Source organism: Pyrus communis, chromosome 10 (genome assembly GCF_963583255.1).
Source record: "Pyrus communis chromosome 10, drPyrComm1.1, whole genome shotgun sequence".
NCBI classification, from domain to species: domain Eukaryota; kingdom Viridiplantae; phylum Streptophyta; class Magnoliopsida; order Rosales; family Rosaceae; genus Pyrus; species Pyrus communis.
Window position 1 is genome coordinate 131,584 of NC_084812.1, and position 17,704 is coordinate 149,287.

The 17,704-nt window shown below is 38.9% G+C and overlaps 3 protein-coding genes, 1 long non-coding RNA gene and 1 pseudogene across 4 annotated transcripts; 2 read left to right on the top strand and 3 right to left on the bottom strand.

Moving 5' to 3' along the window:
- Positions 1–1,790: 1,790 nt before the first annotated feature.
- Positions 1,791–2,724, bottom strand: LOC137748750 (uncharacterized). The gene is made up of 2 exons (XM_068488931.1): positions 2,381–2,724; positions 1,791–2,127 (listed from the first exon to the last, which is right to left on the bottom strand). The coding sequence occupies exons 1-2, from the start codon at positions 2,722–2,724 to the stop codon at positions 1,791–1,793; spliced, it is 681 nt and encodes a 226-aa protein (XP_068345032.1).
- On the top strand, positions 1,945–2,489 carry LOC137748752 (uncharacterized). Its single transcript, XR_011070114.1, has 3 exons — positions 1,945–2,084; positions 2,225–2,278; positions 2,353–2,489. It is a non-coding gene; the product is annotated as an uncharacterized lncRNA (long non-coding RNA).
- Positions 2,725–4,619: 1,895 nt separating the features above from the next.
- Positions 4,620–5,090, bottom strand: LOC137746839 (uncharacterized). The gene has a single exon (XM_068486850.1). It carries the CDS (start codon positions 5,088–5,090, stop codon positions 4,620–4,622), a length of 471 nt encoding a protein of 156 aa, XP_068342951.1.
- A 2,335-nt stretch (positions 5,091–7,425) lies between these two features.
- On the bottom strand, positions 7,426–9,384 carry LOC137746840 (uncharacterized). The gene has a single exon (XM_068486851.1). It carries the CDS (start codon positions 9,382–9,384, stop codon positions 7,426–7,428), a length of 1,959 nt encoding a protein of 652 aa, XP_068342952.1.
- Positions 9,385–13,559: 4,175 nt separating this feature from the next.
- On the top strand, positions 13,560–17,415 carry LOC137746841 (inositol 1,3,4-trisphosphate 5/6-kinase 4-like; annotated as a pseudogene).
- The last annotated feature ends 289 nt before the right edge of the window (positions 17,416–17,704 follow it).

Below are 17,704 nucleotides of genomic sequence, written 5' to 3' on the forward strand. Positions count from 1 at the left end.
TTTCCAAATTCATTCGTTTGAGTAGAGTTTGACTAAGTGTACCATTTATGTGCTTAGGGGCAATTATTTGTGGCGTTTCCTTCTTCGCTAGATGACGTGGCTTTTCGACGGCGAAGTACTGTGAGTAGACCCCTTCTAAAAATGCATGTTTTGATAGTAGAAATGCATACATGAAAAGCATGATTTGATGATTATGTTTTATGAAACGTTTTACGAGATAACATGCTTATTGAGGCTAGTTTGAATTATTACTATTTTTCCTATAACCCATGTTCTTATAGAATATCTGATGGATGACGATATGATATTTAGAACATGTTTAGAACACCTCTTTATAGTATAGATGATGAATGACTTTATACTATGAAGTTGATTTTCAATATATGTATGTTCACTGGTTTTGTACTTACCTAGTGGTCCTTTCCACTACGGGACGTAGGGATAGATCCGGTCCGTCCCGGGCGACGGTTTGGTGTTGGCATAGGGCCTGGAGTGTGTTTTCCTCTGACTATCTGCTCAGAGACGGGGAACCGGCAAGGGGCCTGAAGTGTATTTTCCTCTGACTGTGTGCTCAGAGACGGGGAGCCGGCATGGGGCCTGAAGTGTTATATCGGACATTCACTAGTTTTTATTATTTATGCGAATTATGATTTGAGACATTGCACGACATGCTAGGTTTCGGAAAACCTATGTTTATCATTATATTTGTGTTTTCATAAAACCTGGGGGTTAGTACGTTGATAACTGTTTTATTATATATATATCAACTTGGTCCACTCATGTTTGTTTTGCGCCCCCTTCATGACTTAGAATCGAGGCATACAATCCCGACGTCCAAGCACTTCCGCATCGGCATCTTCGAGTCCTCTCGGTGTAGGACCCACTCCTTGGTTTCATTCAATTTTATATTATTTTCTTTAGTGTTCTAGATTAGAGGTGTGCTCTGAACACGGTCCTTATTTGCATATTAATTATTCTTTTATATTTATAAACCTTATTTATCCCTTGTTTTCAGCATTTGCACTCAATAAATGGCTTTCGTCACCTTCGAGTGTCGGCCAGCACGTGCCTATCCTGGTATTCGGGGAATATCGGGGTCGGGGCGTGTCAAAGGATCATAGCTTTCGATGGCCTGAATGGCTGGAGATGCGTCTTTGTTTCCTAATTTGTAGGTTTTTTTTTTTATAACTGTGTAGTAGCTTCTTCGATTTCAATCAAGAAATATACTTTTCTCTCTCTCTCTCTCTCTCTCTCTCTGCATTCTAATTCTCTGCAATTTTATCCAGTTCTGTGTGTTTAAAGGTTCAACCCTTATCTTTTGCATCAACCTAAACACTATGCCTGGTACCATTTCAACAAGAAAGAAAGAAATAAGAGTTTAAATATGATTACCTCACCTCAACTAACACCAAGATCTTTTGTATTAAAACTCTACACTTGCAGGTGGTAAATATCAAGTTATAAACAATATCGATATTGTTGAAAGTGAGTCTTTGACTAGTCTCTCTGATAATTCGACATTTCTTATAACAAATATTGGGGCTAAAAGCCATAAAGTTTGGAACTCTACGATTGATTGCCGGAAAAAAAAAATTTAAGCATTGTTTATCAATATGTCTCACATATTAAAACTCCATATTTAGTCATACACCACAAATGCCTTGTAATGGAAATGTTATATATTTTGCTATGAGTAGCAATCACATGGACACACACACACACACTTATGTGTATCTTCTTATTTTGAATTGTGCCAACTTTGACTTCAAGCTCTTTTAAAACAAAACTTATCACTCGTTGTGAACACCGCAACAACAGAAGGCTTTGTGGTAATGAAAGCGGAAGGCAAACAGTTGGTACGGGTTTGCGCCATTAAACTTGCATTCGGACACACCCACTCTTCGTTTCTTTGTTTTTCCTCCAAATACAGTGAGGCATTTTCTTGCACTCCGAGAGACCCAGAAGCGGAATTGGCGATGGTTTAGTTTCTTGGGTGGATTAATTGATTTCCAGTCAGCCTCTGCTAAGCTTTCCAGGGAGCTCAATAAACGAAGGCTAACACTGCCGTGCTTGTCCACCGTGAGGTAAGTTTGTCCACCTGAACATTTGTCCATATAGTTGCTAAACCTAGGAAGCACACAACGAAAAAGAGCATATGCAGGGCGAGGATATTATTGGACTTTTCACTCATAATGAAGTGTCTGTCATCTATTTATCTTTACAGAAAAATCGTTTGGTATATTACAACCAGAGATCAAACAGAGGAAAATGCTAACAGGTTAAAGGCCTTGTGTTTCTTTATATAGTATTTGTTTTTTATATTTATTTATATGTTTGGCCTTAATTTCACAGAACAAATTAAGCATGAAAATAGGATCACCTGTGAAAACCGGAAGCAGAACCAGAAGTAGATTTCCAGCCATAATAAGCATTTAGATTTGGCGATTGGCCACCTTTGATATCTGGCACTGAGTAAACTCCTCTGTCATTCAAATCCACAAAGTCAGACTGTAAAGCACCAGCAATAAGAGTGTCATCAAATGCAGTCATATGGGGGTAGGCTTCGCTTGGAGGGCATTTACTTGACTCACATTTCGAGCACTGGCTGCAAAGTCGCTTACTCTTCAATTCTTGGTCATCATTTGATGCATATGCACTAGTCATTACCAGGACAAGTAGGTACAGAGAAAGGCAATGCCAATTCCTATCCATGCTTGTAGCCATAGCTTCTCTACCTTGCCGCTCTCTCTCTCTCTCTCTCTCTCTCTCTCTTTCTCTCTCTCCCTATATATACATATATATAGATATATTGTTGGTAATCCTAACAAGACAATTACATTGTTATATATAACAAAACATTTTTCTGGTTCTTGATGTTATCAGATTCATTTGTTTGTTTCTAATTAGATTGATGGAATTTAACTTGCGGATTCTCTATTGGCTTTTAAGTAGAAGAATATAAGACATAGCTGGTAATAGGCTGGCCTTCTTTCTTAGTGGAGTTGTGGAAACTGGACATGAAGAAGTTTTGTATGCACTTTCATTTTCTCCCAAAAGAAAAAAAGATAAATTCTGATCTTATGACTGTACTAGGTATATACTAGGGCGGCTAATGATGGCAATTGCAGGCTGTTGAGGACTCCTGATCAATTATTTATGGAGAGAGCATAAGCTGTTAACATTGTTTGACATTTTTGTTTTCCGATAACACCAATGTTTCATTTAGGCTGTCCAAATTCTACAATAAATGTCGTTGGAGATAATTGGCCATAACAAAAAATTGGATAAATGCAGTACCATTTTCTTTTTTTCTTTTCCCTTTCCTTTGGGTTACAATACAGGACATAGGGTGCTTCATTATGTCTGTAGCGATTGGCTTGTTAGGCTTCATAAACTTAAATTCAAGAGGAAGTGAAACTCATACTAGACTACAGAATGACCTACACAGCTACACTTGATAAATTCGAACATAAATTCTAAGTAGTAAACCAAAATCACCAGCGCCCTCACCTGACTGACTCGAAACAAGGTCTTTTTGGACATAAGCATGATGCAAACACGAGTAGATCTGATTTCTAGAAGTTACCAACTTCCATTCCATGTTCCAACTTCCAACCTCCAACCAACCGGTAAAACTGACAGACGGAGTCTAGTTTGATTCTCAAGTATATGCTGTTTTAGCCAAGGGAATGGTGCTTGGCATATTCCTTTTATACACTATTCACTGTCAGAATACCTAACATCAGATGAGATGAGATGGTCCAAGTTTTTAAACCCAGTGCAGGCTGAATCTGAAGCCCAAGGCTATCGACTATCTATCCTTCTCCTTATTTCTACGAGTTGTTTTGCTGCTTGTATATATGGACTATGGATGCATCATTTTGCCAAGCTTGTGTGCGACCGACCGGCCTATTGAGTATAATTGGTGGTGGTAATTTGCAGCGGTGGATATGTTTGTTGCTGGTCACCTAGTTATTCCATGATTCCATCCATCTGCTCGCTTGAATATATAATTTGTATTTGTATATGTTGTATATATACATGCGGTATTGTATATTTGACCGACGGACCTTCTGGTTAGATGACCATCAACAAACACATTCATAATGCAAGCAATTTACATCCATCTCCTCACTTCTGTTCCTTCTGTCTCACCATCTCACCATTTACTGGCCGTACAGTTACAGCCGAGTCTCGATCGGTGTTTGTCTAAGCTTTGCATGGTAATGCTAATAATGTGTATATAAATCGGGAGTTCATGTTCCTTTTATTTCTTCTATATGTGTCTTATCATGGACAGTATGAATCTCACATCGGGAAAAAAAAATGATTTTGCATGTGCTTGTAAGTAATTAGGCTACTTCCACCATATTTCCAACTGATTTTATGGTGAAAAAAGATGCATAAATCCTAATCTAGTTGGAGGAGGGCATCACAATATTTCTTTATAAATTTTCAAGAGAAAATAAAAATATGAGACGAAAGCTGAGAAGAGAGAGAGCAGACAGCAGAGGTGGTAAATAACCTGTAATTGAATTGAAATAAGCAGCACCTTGAGTTGTACTGATCATGTGGCCATTGATAATTAGCTAGCTAGCTACTAGCCTGCTGCTAGTCTGCTAGGCACCAGAGATGCATGAGAAGAAACTTCGGTGGCTCCGAAACTGGACAAGTTGCTTTGGAGGAGGAGAATTAATGGAGTCATCAGCGTCCACCGATGAAGAGAATCCTTGCATAGAGTTGGAAGCAGAACCGAGAGAAACAGATTTGTGACGGCGGTGCTGAAACTGACGACCGCCATGATTAATAATGTTTGTAGTTGTGGATAAGGACGACTGGTCACGCGGGGAAGACGCGCCATTAACATTAAATATCGTTGGAAGATGATGATCAGCTGAAGGTGCAGGTTGGGGAACATAGACGTAACTGTTGTGATCGATGTAGAAGTCAGCGATGTTGTAATTACTAGTTTGACCTGATACTGGTGGTGGTGCTGCTGCTAATGAGGAGGAGGAGGAGAGGCAGCTGTATTGGCGGCGAGTTCTGTTCCTCTTCATTGCCTTGTAAACCATTGGGATCAGACCCTCCATAATTATAATTACGGATTGGATCTGGTCTAGTCTAATGAAGCTTATCGATCGATCTCTATACTCTATTCTCTAGGCTGATGTCGGCTCATGATCTGTTCTGTATCTGTGTGAGATGAGGAGAGAGAAGGTTGCTAACTATTTAGACATTTTTTTCTTGTGAATTTGTGAAAGATTATGGATGAACAAGCAAGATAGCCAAGTAGCAAGAATACTCTTTGCAATATATATAAATACACACACATTATTTGAACACAATAGGAAGATTCTTGGATGACGCATGCATATTATAAAGAAATGAAAGTCGCCTGTCGCAAGTCAGTCTTAAATAGTTGCTTCTTTGTGACTTAAAAGGTCATGAGTTCGAGTTGTGAAAATAATGTTTTTGCAAAGTAAAAGCAAGACTGCATACGATAAACGTTTCTCTCGACCCTCACAAAGCAGGAGCCTTGTTGGCCTCATGCTTTATAGTTGTTTGGTTTGTTTGGTGATTCATTGGTGCCTGCATCTGCATCTGTAAGATTCGATTTGGGTTTTTTTTTTTTTTTTTTTTTTTTTTGAGTACATTGATATTTTTACACTAAGAGGAGGGGGAGTTCGGCTAAGTCACATAATAAACAATCTAATTGAGTATCGAATTCGTCATTTATGAGATTCGAACCTAAGATTTCTTATTTCCAAGTAAAGAGGAATACCATAGAGACCTAAGATTCGATTTGGTTTTGAAATTGAATTGGTAGTGGTTTTTGACAAATAAGCCGCATGATAATAATAATAATAATAATAATAATAATAATGTTATATTATTTGGTCTTGTAATAAATAAGAAGAAAAGGGAGGAGGGGATAGAATTTTCTGAAAGAAGATCTATATATTGAAATTAAACTGAATTACAAAGATAAGTCTTGGTGGATGGCATTTTGTCTAACACGCCAGTTTTGTATTTGACTTTAAATTTATAGAATGGAAGGAAATTCCATCCAATCCAATCAAAGGGGCAAGATCTTTCATCCCACTCAATCGAGAGATTTTCAGTGTGATCGGTACACGGGTTGGTACACCACGTGTCACTATACAATGGTGAAATATTTGTGCTAAAAAGTTGATAACTTAAAAAATAAAATTTCTCACTACTCCTATTAAAACACGTGATGTACCATTTGTGTTCCTATCACAACTGAAAATTTCTCCACTCAATCCCATCCAAGGGTCAAGGCCTTTCATCCCAACCAATCCCATCCCAATAAGACTATAAGAGGAAGGATAGGGACGTAATAGAATACAAATGAATGACTCATAACATAGTCGTCGTCGAAGTACATCAATTCATCATCACTAGACTAATCCTTTCCTTGTCATCTCCTTCAATTTTTTTAGTAAACAAATACAAGCACGTACACCAAACGCATCTTTCATTCATTCATCATCGTCCTCATCTCCTTTTGTTTATACAACACGCAAAACCAACTTTGAAATGAGATTATTAAATAAATATTTACAAGCACAAAACACTTTATTCATTCATCATCGTCCTCATCTCTTTTCAATATTATACGTATAGATAGATGCATAGAATTTTATTTTTTTTTAAATTTTTATCATATAGATGCATCGATTTAAATGAACAATTAAACAATTGGAAATAGTTAAGAAGCAGGACAAGCAGCATATCCAGTTTAATTCTGCTTACTTGGCCCAAAGCATATATGGGCTTTCGTTTTTCTGGCACCCACCCACTCACCCACCCATTTGGCATTTTGCCCCATTTGGGATACGGCCGATTGCCTTCCGCCTTCCTTGTAATTTGTTGGTTTGGCGATGAAATGAACGATATCACCGAAGGGCTTGTCATGTCATCTCTACTCAGTCTACAAGTATAATACATACACCTCCACTCTATCCTTACCATCAAACAACTTGTCTCCGCTGCTCACGACTCCAAGACCAGTCAGTCAGTACGGTAACAGATGAACAGTAGCCACCTTTCTATTGCTTTTAAGTTTTATCACTCCTTTTCAACTTTTACCATTCTTAAGTTTCCTTTCCTCTTAACTTTAGAAAGAACAAAAAACTCACAAATGGATGCATTCTCGTTTCCCCGAATCTGAAACTTCTCAACTAAATTGAATCGGACATCATACATAACTCAAACTATAACAACTAAGGATACAACAGTGCATGCACTCTTGTTGATCCTTTAAGCAGTAACTGTTTCTCCATTCCACCTGCAGGTAAAAAAGGAAACAAAACCACCACTTCGGACCGGTTGAGGATTGTTGCACCTGCTCTACTACAACTAGAAACATACAAGAGAAGACATCAAGGGTAATAATCTGTGTTATGCATGGAACAACTCATTCTTGTAGCACTGACTCCAATCTGAATCCCCTGAATCAAGCAGCCCCCCACCTCCATCAGTGCTTATGGACTCGGCAGTAGCACACACTGTAGATGATAAGTTAGGACGAACGCCACCTCCTTCATCTTTCCCACCAACTCCTCCATCATCCAAAACTTCTGCCATCCGAAACTTATAAGTTACATTCTCATCTTCTCCTACATGGACATTGATTTCAGGACTCTGACTGGCTTCTTCGTTTAATGGATCTTTGCCGCACCCATTGATATCTTCCTCTTCATCAGATAAACATCTGCAGCAATCATCTTCATCCATATCATATATACGACTCATTAACCCTTCTCTCCACGATATCCTCATCTCTGATTGTGATAAATTCTCTAGTGTAGAGTTGGAGAGCCAGGAACCGCGATCATCCAAAACTTTATGGAATCGACTGATTGAATCACAGGCTGTGGTTAGACAGTCAAACTGGAAACTCGAATCAATCTGATCCTCAATTAATACATGACTGTTCGTGTTTGGGGACAAGTTTACCATCTGAATAGCTTCAGCCACTGAACTCAGTTCAGGATCAAAGTAGTGCTTCCTATGATTTTCTACACTCGACTCTGATTGAGGAGTACAGATAACATTGCCACTGTCCAGTGAAACCATAGAGAATGGAGAATTATCAACGTCATAACCATAATGGTGTTTTCTTTCCTCTTCTAAGAAGTTTACAGCCTCACAACCAGGCATGCGATGCAGAGAAGACAAAACACCAACATGCTCATTTAAGGGCTCCAACACTTGTTGAAAGCTTGGAGAAAATCCATGACGACCTAAGGTTGAAAATGGAGAACAAAAATTAACGGACCCTACAGAATTAAGTAAGCTACTATCGGAATGCTCCTTGTGATCCTCATCCCCTTCATCACACGGCGATAAAAGCCAACGCATTGAAGCTTCAGTAGGTAAAGGAACCGCAGAAGCATCGAGATTGCCAACATGGCCTTCACATTGACCACTGTCATCATCATCGTCATCCTCAAAGCTACCTAAAGCCATCCCCTTACTGAAGCCTGAATCATTTTCTCCTACACTGAGAATTCCTCTAGCTTTGCACTTCCTCTTGTCAGTGATCCCTGAAAGAACATGGCCAGCAGCATAACAAGCAAGTGTGCTCCTTGACACCGCAGATGATCCACATTGTATCTCTGGAGATACGGAGGCCTGAACTGGTGGAGTTTTACTATTAGATTTGTCAGAATTCTCCAGCAAATCCTCAGAGTTATCAGCCTTGGGGTCCAAACCCAACCCAGTCGGTATCTTACTCAAAGGTGTAAAATCTCCATCAATACCACGTGATTTGAGCTCAGTGGGCTGACCTGCATTGCCCACCACCCTGACAATACTACCTTCTACCTCAGACCCAGACTCTAACTTACTCAGGGAACTTCCATTTGATTTTACAAGTGAACAAGTTTTCAGCTTTGGTCCGTTTCTAGAAGTGGGTTTGTTTCCAGACTGCCACTGGTACAAGCAAGAAGAATTATTCTTAGATTTACTTGCATTTCGTGAGGTGGGTTTCTCTGGGTTTTCCAAAGCATTGAATTTGGACCGGTTGTCCTTGGATTTTGATGGTCTTGAAGGCCTCACAGCAGGAGCTGATTTAGGGGCTTTGGACAGATTTTTAGGTGTGTAAAGAGGGGTTTTGGAATTAGAGGAAGAAGAATGAGAGAGAAAGAACCTGAGGCAACCTCGCGGGGCTTCGACGGAGATGGAAGACGAAGCATCGCTGCCATTGTTGCTACTGCGAAAGGTGATGGCATTGAGATCCCATAGTGGATTTCGAGGGCTCTGGTCCTTTAGTTTCTTCTTCTTCTTGTTCGCCGTCGCCAGTGGCGGTGCCGGAGAGGCTTTCTTGGCGAGCTTTGACGACAACGATCGGTTCATAGCCTGTGGTGCGGAGGCCGTCACTCAGCAGATCTGAAACCAAACCAAATGATTTGAAAATCTAACCCCGCGGCGGGGGTGGGGTGGGGTGGGGTGGGGTGGGGAAGGGTATAGCCGTATGGGTACGAAAAGGTCATCTTCGTTTGACCAACATGCCCATCAGTTTCTGACATATTTTCTGAAATGCCATCACTCGGCGGGTGGGGCCGAGTGGTGCTTCCTAGCGTACGACCCACCGACATCGATCAGCTTTATCATTCATATGACGTATAAAATAGAACAGACAGATCAGGCTTTCAGGCCAGTGCAGAGCACAAACATGGAAAGAAAACGTCGAATTCCAATTGAACCGTCCCAATTTCCAATCTTTTAATTTTTTCTGGTACAATCACTCCAACCCAATCCAATCCAGAAAGTGGTTTCCTTTGACTGCTGGATTGATTCTGAGTTCCAGCGTGGCAGATGGGGGGCGGCGAAGGAAACCAAGAAGATCATCATTGAAACCGACCCCGGTATCGGTAAGTTGTTTTCGCTATTCAATCCTGGATCTTGTTTACTTTTACTATTTACTACGTACCATCATCATTTGATTTGTAAAAGCTGTCCACAAATTCAAGCTCATATGCATGTCTCTTCCTTGCTCAGTAATTAATTACTTAAAGGACCCATGCCTGCCAACTTTATGGCGAGCTGTCATCAATTTGTGTTATTTTCTGTGTTTTTTTATTTTTAGCAAAAGGAATTAAGTAGATCAAAAACTCTGATAAATATGCGACTTTTCTTTATATAATCAAATCATACGGGGGAGGGGGACTCAGAAAATCAATGAGTATTCTGAATTTGTGTGTTTATGGCGTCTGCATGCAGATGATGCCATCATTGCCATGGCCATCTTTGTGGCATTACAATCCCCGGAAGTGCAAGTGATTGGACTTACTACTATTTATGGAAATGTTTATACCACTCTCGCCACAAGAAATGCCTTGCATTTGGTAATCTTACAACATCTGCTTTTTCTTTCTATCTCTCATTGCATTAGGCATTTCATTGACTGTCTTGGTTGCTTACTTTGTATTTGGGGTTTAGTTGGAGGTTGCAGGGAGAACCGATATTCCAGTGGCGGAAGGATCTCACGTCACAATAACGGCATGTTTTCAACCCAAAAATCAATTTAGTCTATTTGTATGTTTCATCAGTTTCATGACCACTTCTTCTTGTCTTCCCTCTATTATTTTCTGCCTTGAGTTGTTTTTCCTTTTTATAATGTCTTGATATTGTGTTTGTTTACTACACCTGTGTCATAAAGTTGAAACCAGTCTCAGTTTAGTTGTCATCGTCGTCATATTCATGGTGCTACACTACTAACATGTGGATGGTTTTCATGGATGGTATTTGACATCACTTATGCACAATGTGAAAAATAATGAAGGCATAACCTGACATCACTGTTTGTAGATTAATTCAGAAATTTCGAATCCATTTCTTTGAGTATCTGTTACCTTTATTTCCAAAATAACTTAGCAACAAAACCTTAATTAGCAAACCTAGGAGGCTGACTCCTAGCATACATAATAGCAGCTAAAGTAGTTTCGTAGGAACCTCTTGTTGCCGACTATATCTTTTGCTCATGTAGTTTTGATGACTATGTTCTTGCATATATTGACGGGCTAATGCATGATTAAGATTCATAACTCATCAACCATTTCTTCTTTTTCCATGAAAAGAAAGGTACAAAACTTCGTATTGCTGATTTTGTTCCTGGTGCGGATGGACTTTGGCAACCAAAATTTCCCCCCACCAAAAGGAAAGCCAATTGAGCAGTAGGCAGCAGCTTTTTTGGTTGAACAAGCAAGCCTTCACCCTGGAAAGGTCACTGTGGTAGCATTGGGCCAACTTACAAATATTGCACTGGTCAGATTCTTGATACGTTGCACGGTTTTTCAATTTTAAAATTATTCTTAATCGTTTGTAATAGAGTATGGCTACTCAACTAGACCCTGAATTTGCAAAGAACATAGGGCAGATTATTCTTCTTGGTGGTGCTTTTGCAGTCAATGGGAATGTCAATCCAGCAGCAGAGGCCAATGTAAATTTCTTGAACTATATGTATTTAAGATTCAAATGTTCAAAGACTTCAACTTTAGTTTATGCAACTTGCTTTACATTCGGAAAACTAGATATATGGGGATCCAGATGCTGCAGATATGGTATTTACATGTGGAGCAGATATTTTGGCTATGGGGATTAATGTGACCCATCAAGTTGTCTTGACAGGTACTACATTTGGAAATTTGTATTCCTCGTTATTAATGATGATGTTTTACATAACAACTGACATATGTATCAAAGCAATGCCTTCTAACAAGTATACCTCAGATTTGTGGTTTCTAGCGTAACCTTTGACAACACTTTTTCACAGAGCCTTTAAACCTCATCAGGAGTTCAATTAGCCTGTATGCATTAAATCCACAGAACTCACTTCCTTTTATAGTTCTTTTGGAAATCGTAAAATACAACTTTTGGAATTCCATGCCGGAAATTTTTTGTTTGTGCCAAATTAATCATTTCTATGGATAAAGTTGGTGTATTTATGAAAGCAGTATGATGGAAATAGCCACTTGATAATTGAAATGCCTGTAGGAAAAATTCATGCATGATTGTGTTGTTACGTGGATCATTGTAATCCAGTTTATTTTACTTTCATTATGATATATGAAAGACATTGATCGAGAAAAGCTGGCAATGTCAAATGGAAAGTTTGCTCAACACTTGTGCAAACTTATAGATGTGTACTTCTCCTACCATCACAATGCGTATAGCACAAAAGGTTAGTTCACTAAAGTGTCGATGAAACCCTAACGGATTGGAATTTCCCTAATCAAGGACATACTGATGGTTGATTTAATCATGGTGTAGGAGTTTACCTTCATGATCCTGCAGTAGTTGTTGCAGCTGTTGATCCTTCACTTTTCACTTACACGGAGGGTGTTGTTAGAGTCCAGACAAATGGCATCACAAGAGGACTCACGATTCTGTACAACAAACAGAAAAGGTAGAGCCCTTCTATTCATTCCCGATAAAATGTAAAACGGAAAAGTCATTGTGTCTGATTCCTAGTAGAGTTGAATTTCCAAATTCTCATAACAGATAATGGGGGTTTATAGAAGAAATCAACACTTTTATTTTAAGTGTAGACAAAAGAAGAACCATACCTTAGAGCCCGGGGCCACCAATTTCCTCAAACTCAATTTTAAGACCTTTTGCATTGTCCTGTGATGATGAATCGATGATAAATTTTCCGGCTATATGATACTCTTTGATTGGATACATGATAGAATGTTGTTTCGGTATGTGCTTGGATGCTTTATCTGTATACAGATGCACAGGTAAATGGATATAGTTTTTTTCCCGCTCGTCACACGGCCCAAAAATTTGTTATCTACCATGATGAAATATCAGGCTTAGAACTTAATTTATCAATTCCAAGATTCCATGTAGTTTAGCTGACTATTGTCTCTATTAACTCAACTGGATTGGATTGTATAGATGCGTACTTAATAGGAACTTTTTGAATTCAAACATGCATGTATAAGATACATTGTTATATTCTATTAATCTCGACATGGACGTATACCATGGTTTTATATGCAACCTTCTACTGTTGACATCTTTCTACTTAACTATAATGGATATATATATATATATATATATATATGTATGTGTGTGTGTGTGTGTGTGTGTGTCTATATATATATAGGTTTGGCGAGGTGACAGAGTGGTGTGATAAACCCACCGTGAAGGTAGCAGTGACGGTTGATGCCCCCACAGTAGTGAAATTGGTTATGGAACGGCTCATCGAATCATGAGTGCTCATCAAATGCGACGCATGCAGCAGGTGTGGATTTCAGCCTCGAGGACCTGGCTTCAATTTCATTCATTTCAGGAAGGGAAAAGCAGCTCCAGCTCCAGGTGGTTCACGTTCGTCACTACTGTTAGGTTGTGTTGCGCTTGCTTGGTGTGCAAGGCATCCTGTTTGGATACATTGCACAATCATGTACAATTTATCACGTGCTTCTTACGACTATTGAGAATAAAATTGTTTCTAGTCTGCTGTTTCTTTGGTGGCAAGAGTGAGTCATGAGTGTATGGGTTATGAGAATGAATATGTGATAAACATGGCCAAAAACTGTATCGAGTTTGCAACCATGCCATGATGGTGTGGTAACAATTAAATAAATACTGATGGTAATTCTTCCTTAGAAATCTATTCCTTATAAGTAAACATGCTCAAACCATATTGAGTTTATTAGTGTGTGAACTATAAAACAAAAGGCAATGGCGTAGGATATGTTGGAATTGCAAATAGATTGACATTTCTCAAGCTCATGATTTAAATGGAGAATTATGTACAATTTATTGACGAGTCTAGAACTTCCATTTATAAATTAACATAAATATTCATGCTTTTATCTTGAAAGTTTCTAATTTGTATTTTTAACTAATAATATTATTTAGAAACATAAATCACTTGGTAATATATGCACTCTAGTGCTTAATAGAGGAGAATCCCATACAGGTATTAAAGTGTGTCAACAAGTATCAGTTTGGTGGATTTTTTGCTGTTTTTGATTGTTTCACGAAACTACCCTTCTCCTTGTTTCTTTTCACGAAAATAGCCTGTAAAAAACAAAAGTCGCTTGCTCTCGCCTCTCGAGGTGCAGGTGCAGCCGTGCAGTTTTGACTCCCGGTAAAGAAGATGTAATCAAAGGTGGGTCGAATCTCCCTTTCTCCTCATCGCCTTCGCCGTCCATGACCTGCCCGATACATATCAGTGGCTCATGGTTGTTTCTTCCTTCCATTAATAGTTTACCAAGATTCTCAGACACAAAGAGAGCTGGCGAGCGTGTGTGGTAGCGGTGTCGGATGAGTGATATTGGACGAGTGTCTACTTTTTGGTGATACCACTGTAACTTGCAACGAGACAACTCCGTAAGCTCCGCCATTCCAACGCTCCTACGGTCGGCCATCCTCCTACTAGTCTACTACTACTTTCCCTTTGGCTATTTTTGTTCCCATTTTGTGCATCTGCTTTCAATTTTCCATGGCCATTTCTTCTTCTGCCCAATGTAATGCCTAAAATTGTTTATTCAGCCTGTCATGTCAAATCACGATTTCTTCCCATCACACCATCACATGATTACTCGCTCGCTCGCTTCTTTTTCTTTGATTTGTCCTTTACCTTACAATTTCCCCGATCAAAATAACGAAATTATTGTTAATTAATCTCTTTTATTCGTTCTTGTTTCGCTTATCTTTGCATGCAGGGAATTTCTTATGGAGCAGGTCTTGAAGCTCATATGGTAAAGCTTCTCATTTTCCTCCACGTCCTTTTTTGTTACTTACACTTACACCCTTCTTCTTCTTCTTCCATCTTAATTAAACAAGGAAAGAAAAGAAAAAATTGTACCTTCAATCTTGTCTCTTGGCATATATAGGTTAATATTCTCAAAGAAATGGCGGCACACTACTCCATCCATTGCTTCCTCTTAGATGCATCCTCATCCTCCATAGACGAAGCTATACACGGGGTTATGCTAGCTTGGCCTAATACTCGAGCCCGTGTTTTGTACCTAGTTCCCAACAACAAGCAAGACAAGTTTTCTAAACTAAGCAAATGCGTTGGCTGATCACCCTTCTAAGTGAGTATCACACTTTCATGCTTTCCCCAACATTTTTTTTTGACCGTCAATCGTGTCCTGTTGTTGGCTGAAATGCAAATTATTTTGGTTTCAGATGTTGAAGGCAGCACCACATCCACGTGTGAGAGTTCAAGCATGGTGTACATCAACAAACTACACGAGTTTCCCTTGACTATTTGCTAAATGAATAGAAAGGTTTTTCAGAGTAACGCTGCTGTCCATATCCTACTATTCCTACCGCCTTTGACTATTTGTTTTTATGTATTCGGCTTTTCCTCTCCAGCTAGCTTAATGGCCTATGCATTGGAAAAAAAGGGACATGTTTTCTTCTATATTGCTTGTAAGCATGGAATTTGAGATGAATTTCCACTTTGTGGCATTTATACTCATGCCTAGTTTTGTGACATGACATCAGTAAATGCATAAGTATGTAGTTTATACGCTTCAGCCTTCCGTAAATATATCCCTCCCTCTAATGTTAGTTTTAGACCTTCTTCATCATATTCATAGTCTTTATTTCTTGTACTTTGTATTCAAATAATCATTTTGATACCATGCACCAAAGCGTGTCCCGGTATTGGATTGTGCAAAAGAGCACTATATAACATAGTAGTATCCATGTGGTTTGTTTTTAATATCTTTTTTTCTTACACAGATATTTGTAACATCACCTGGACCTCTGTGTGATTGACCCACTTAGGTCTATTTATCCTGTAGTAAGATCGATTGAAAATTCAACAGATTCTACTTGGGTTGGAGGATCTCAAGGCCGCAGGTTTCTGCACAATTAGGGGGCCTAATTTTCTAAGGTGTGTGCATGTGTGTTTTTTGCTTTCTCACAATGGTTTCGCAAACTAAAGGGAATCTGTTTGATTATTTAAGTTGCAGATACTTTCTCGGTAAAAATTGTAGCAATTTTTGGCAGAAATAGTCATGGATATATCCTGTCAGCGTAGTCTACTAAGTCACTGGCTATCTTAAGGAAATGATTGAGCATTTTGTGCATACAACAAGAAGAATGGTTTTATTTTATAATTATTATTATTTATATGTGCGCAGGTTGATGATTTTAACCAGTCTGATTTGGTTAAAAGGCTCTCCGAAGCTACATAGCTCTTAGTAAAAACCTCAAGTTGCTTGTGGTGTGGCTGATGCTCACAGCATGGTAATGCTTTATTTATTAGTAAAAGAAAGGGATTATAGTCACATAGCTGCAAATAGTATTTTCTCGTTTCCGCGTCATATTGGATTGCATTTAGCACCATCTCTGAAAGGTCTTTATATCTATTTGCTAAATGAATTGAATTGATTGCTGAGCCAGTAATATTGAAATGAGATTTGGGAAGCATACATATTTATCAAGTTGCTATTCTTCTTCATCCAAATTCACCATCCCTGTCGTATTGTTTAAATTAAAAATTCAACCCTTACATTACAGGCAATAGTTTTTAGAGTCGAAGATTTCAAGGGTTTGACTGTTCCTCTTCCAGCAATTATACAGGCGATAAAGATTTAATTTTCATTCGATGAAGTTGGTATAGCCTCTTAACCTGATATGTTTGATATATGAGTTAATTTACTCCAACCTAATGCAATGTTTTTTAATTCAAAATAGGTGCTAAAGTAAAGATATGGTTGGTCACACGTGTGCATGCTTGCTAGCTTACAGGGTTTTTCTTTGAAAACGTTTGGAATTGCAGGAATATGTGGATCATTCATCAACGCTCTACAAATTTTACGTCTTGGGCGAGAAAGTTTATGATGCGTTTAAGAGCTCTACTCCAAATGCAGATGGCTTGGAGAAATTATCTGGGAGTAATGAGCTCAAACCGTTAGTCTTTGACAGGTAGCACGTTTGCTTCCCCTTCTACTCCTCTACCTCTCCTGTTGGTTGTAGTTTGTTGATGCATGTAATGGATGACCCATGACGTGGTGATCATCCTTCGCAGCTTAAAATCCTTATTCACTGCCAAGGGGAACCTGAATTTTGGAGATGGTAATAGCTCAAAGGCCACTAATAACTGCACTGATCTTGAGTTGGTAACTAGTGCAGCTAATTGGCTTATGAGAAAGCTTGGACTGACCTTCTTCGGCTTCGATGTTGTTGTGAGTAAAGCTGAAATACTATGTTGATGTGTGGCTGGGATATATTGTGTCCCACTTTTGACGATTTTTCCGTGTCATGTGGGTACAGATTGAGGAAGGCACCGGCGACCATGTCATTGTTGATGTAAATTACCTCCCATCATTCAAAGAAGTTCCCAACGAAGTTGCTATCCCTGCGTTTAGGGATGCGATTAAGAAGAAATTTGAATTAAAAAGGAGGAAATAAGCAGCAGCTAGTGTATTGACTCTTCCTCGCCCTGCAATAAGTTTGTTAATGAAGATGAAGTTTGATCATGACAAGAGATTGACAGAAGCAACAGTTGAAGGTGGAGATAACTTGTGTATTTTTCTCCCTTCTTCTTTCTTTGATCGTTTTAAGATCATCTCCAAAGATGTTCGTGAGAGCATATTGCTATTTTTAGTATGAACAGTAGGGGTAAGATTTTCAATGTCGCTTAACAAACGTATTAAACGATGGGATTATATGATCAATTTTGGCAATTGAAAATAGGTTA

Excerpts from the sequence above, each read along its gene's own strand:
- LOC137746839 (XM_068486850.1), bottom strand. The coding sequence starts at position 5,090 with ATGGAGGGTCTGATCCCAATGGTTTACAAGGCAATGAAGAGGAACAGA.
- LOC137748750 (XM_068488931.1), bottom strand. The coding sequence starts at position 2,724 with ATGGCTACAAGCATGGATAGGAATTGGCATTGCCTTTCTCTGTACCTA. Across the intron at positions 2,128-2,380 it reads TCTGCTTCCGGTTTTCACAG|GTTTAGCAACTATATGGACA; the intron begins GTGATCCTATTT and ends TGTGCTTCCTAG.
- LOC137746840 (XM_068486851.1), bottom strand. The coding sequence starts at position 9,384 with ATGAACCGATCGTTGTCGTCAAAGCTCGCCAAGAAAGCCTCTCCGGCA.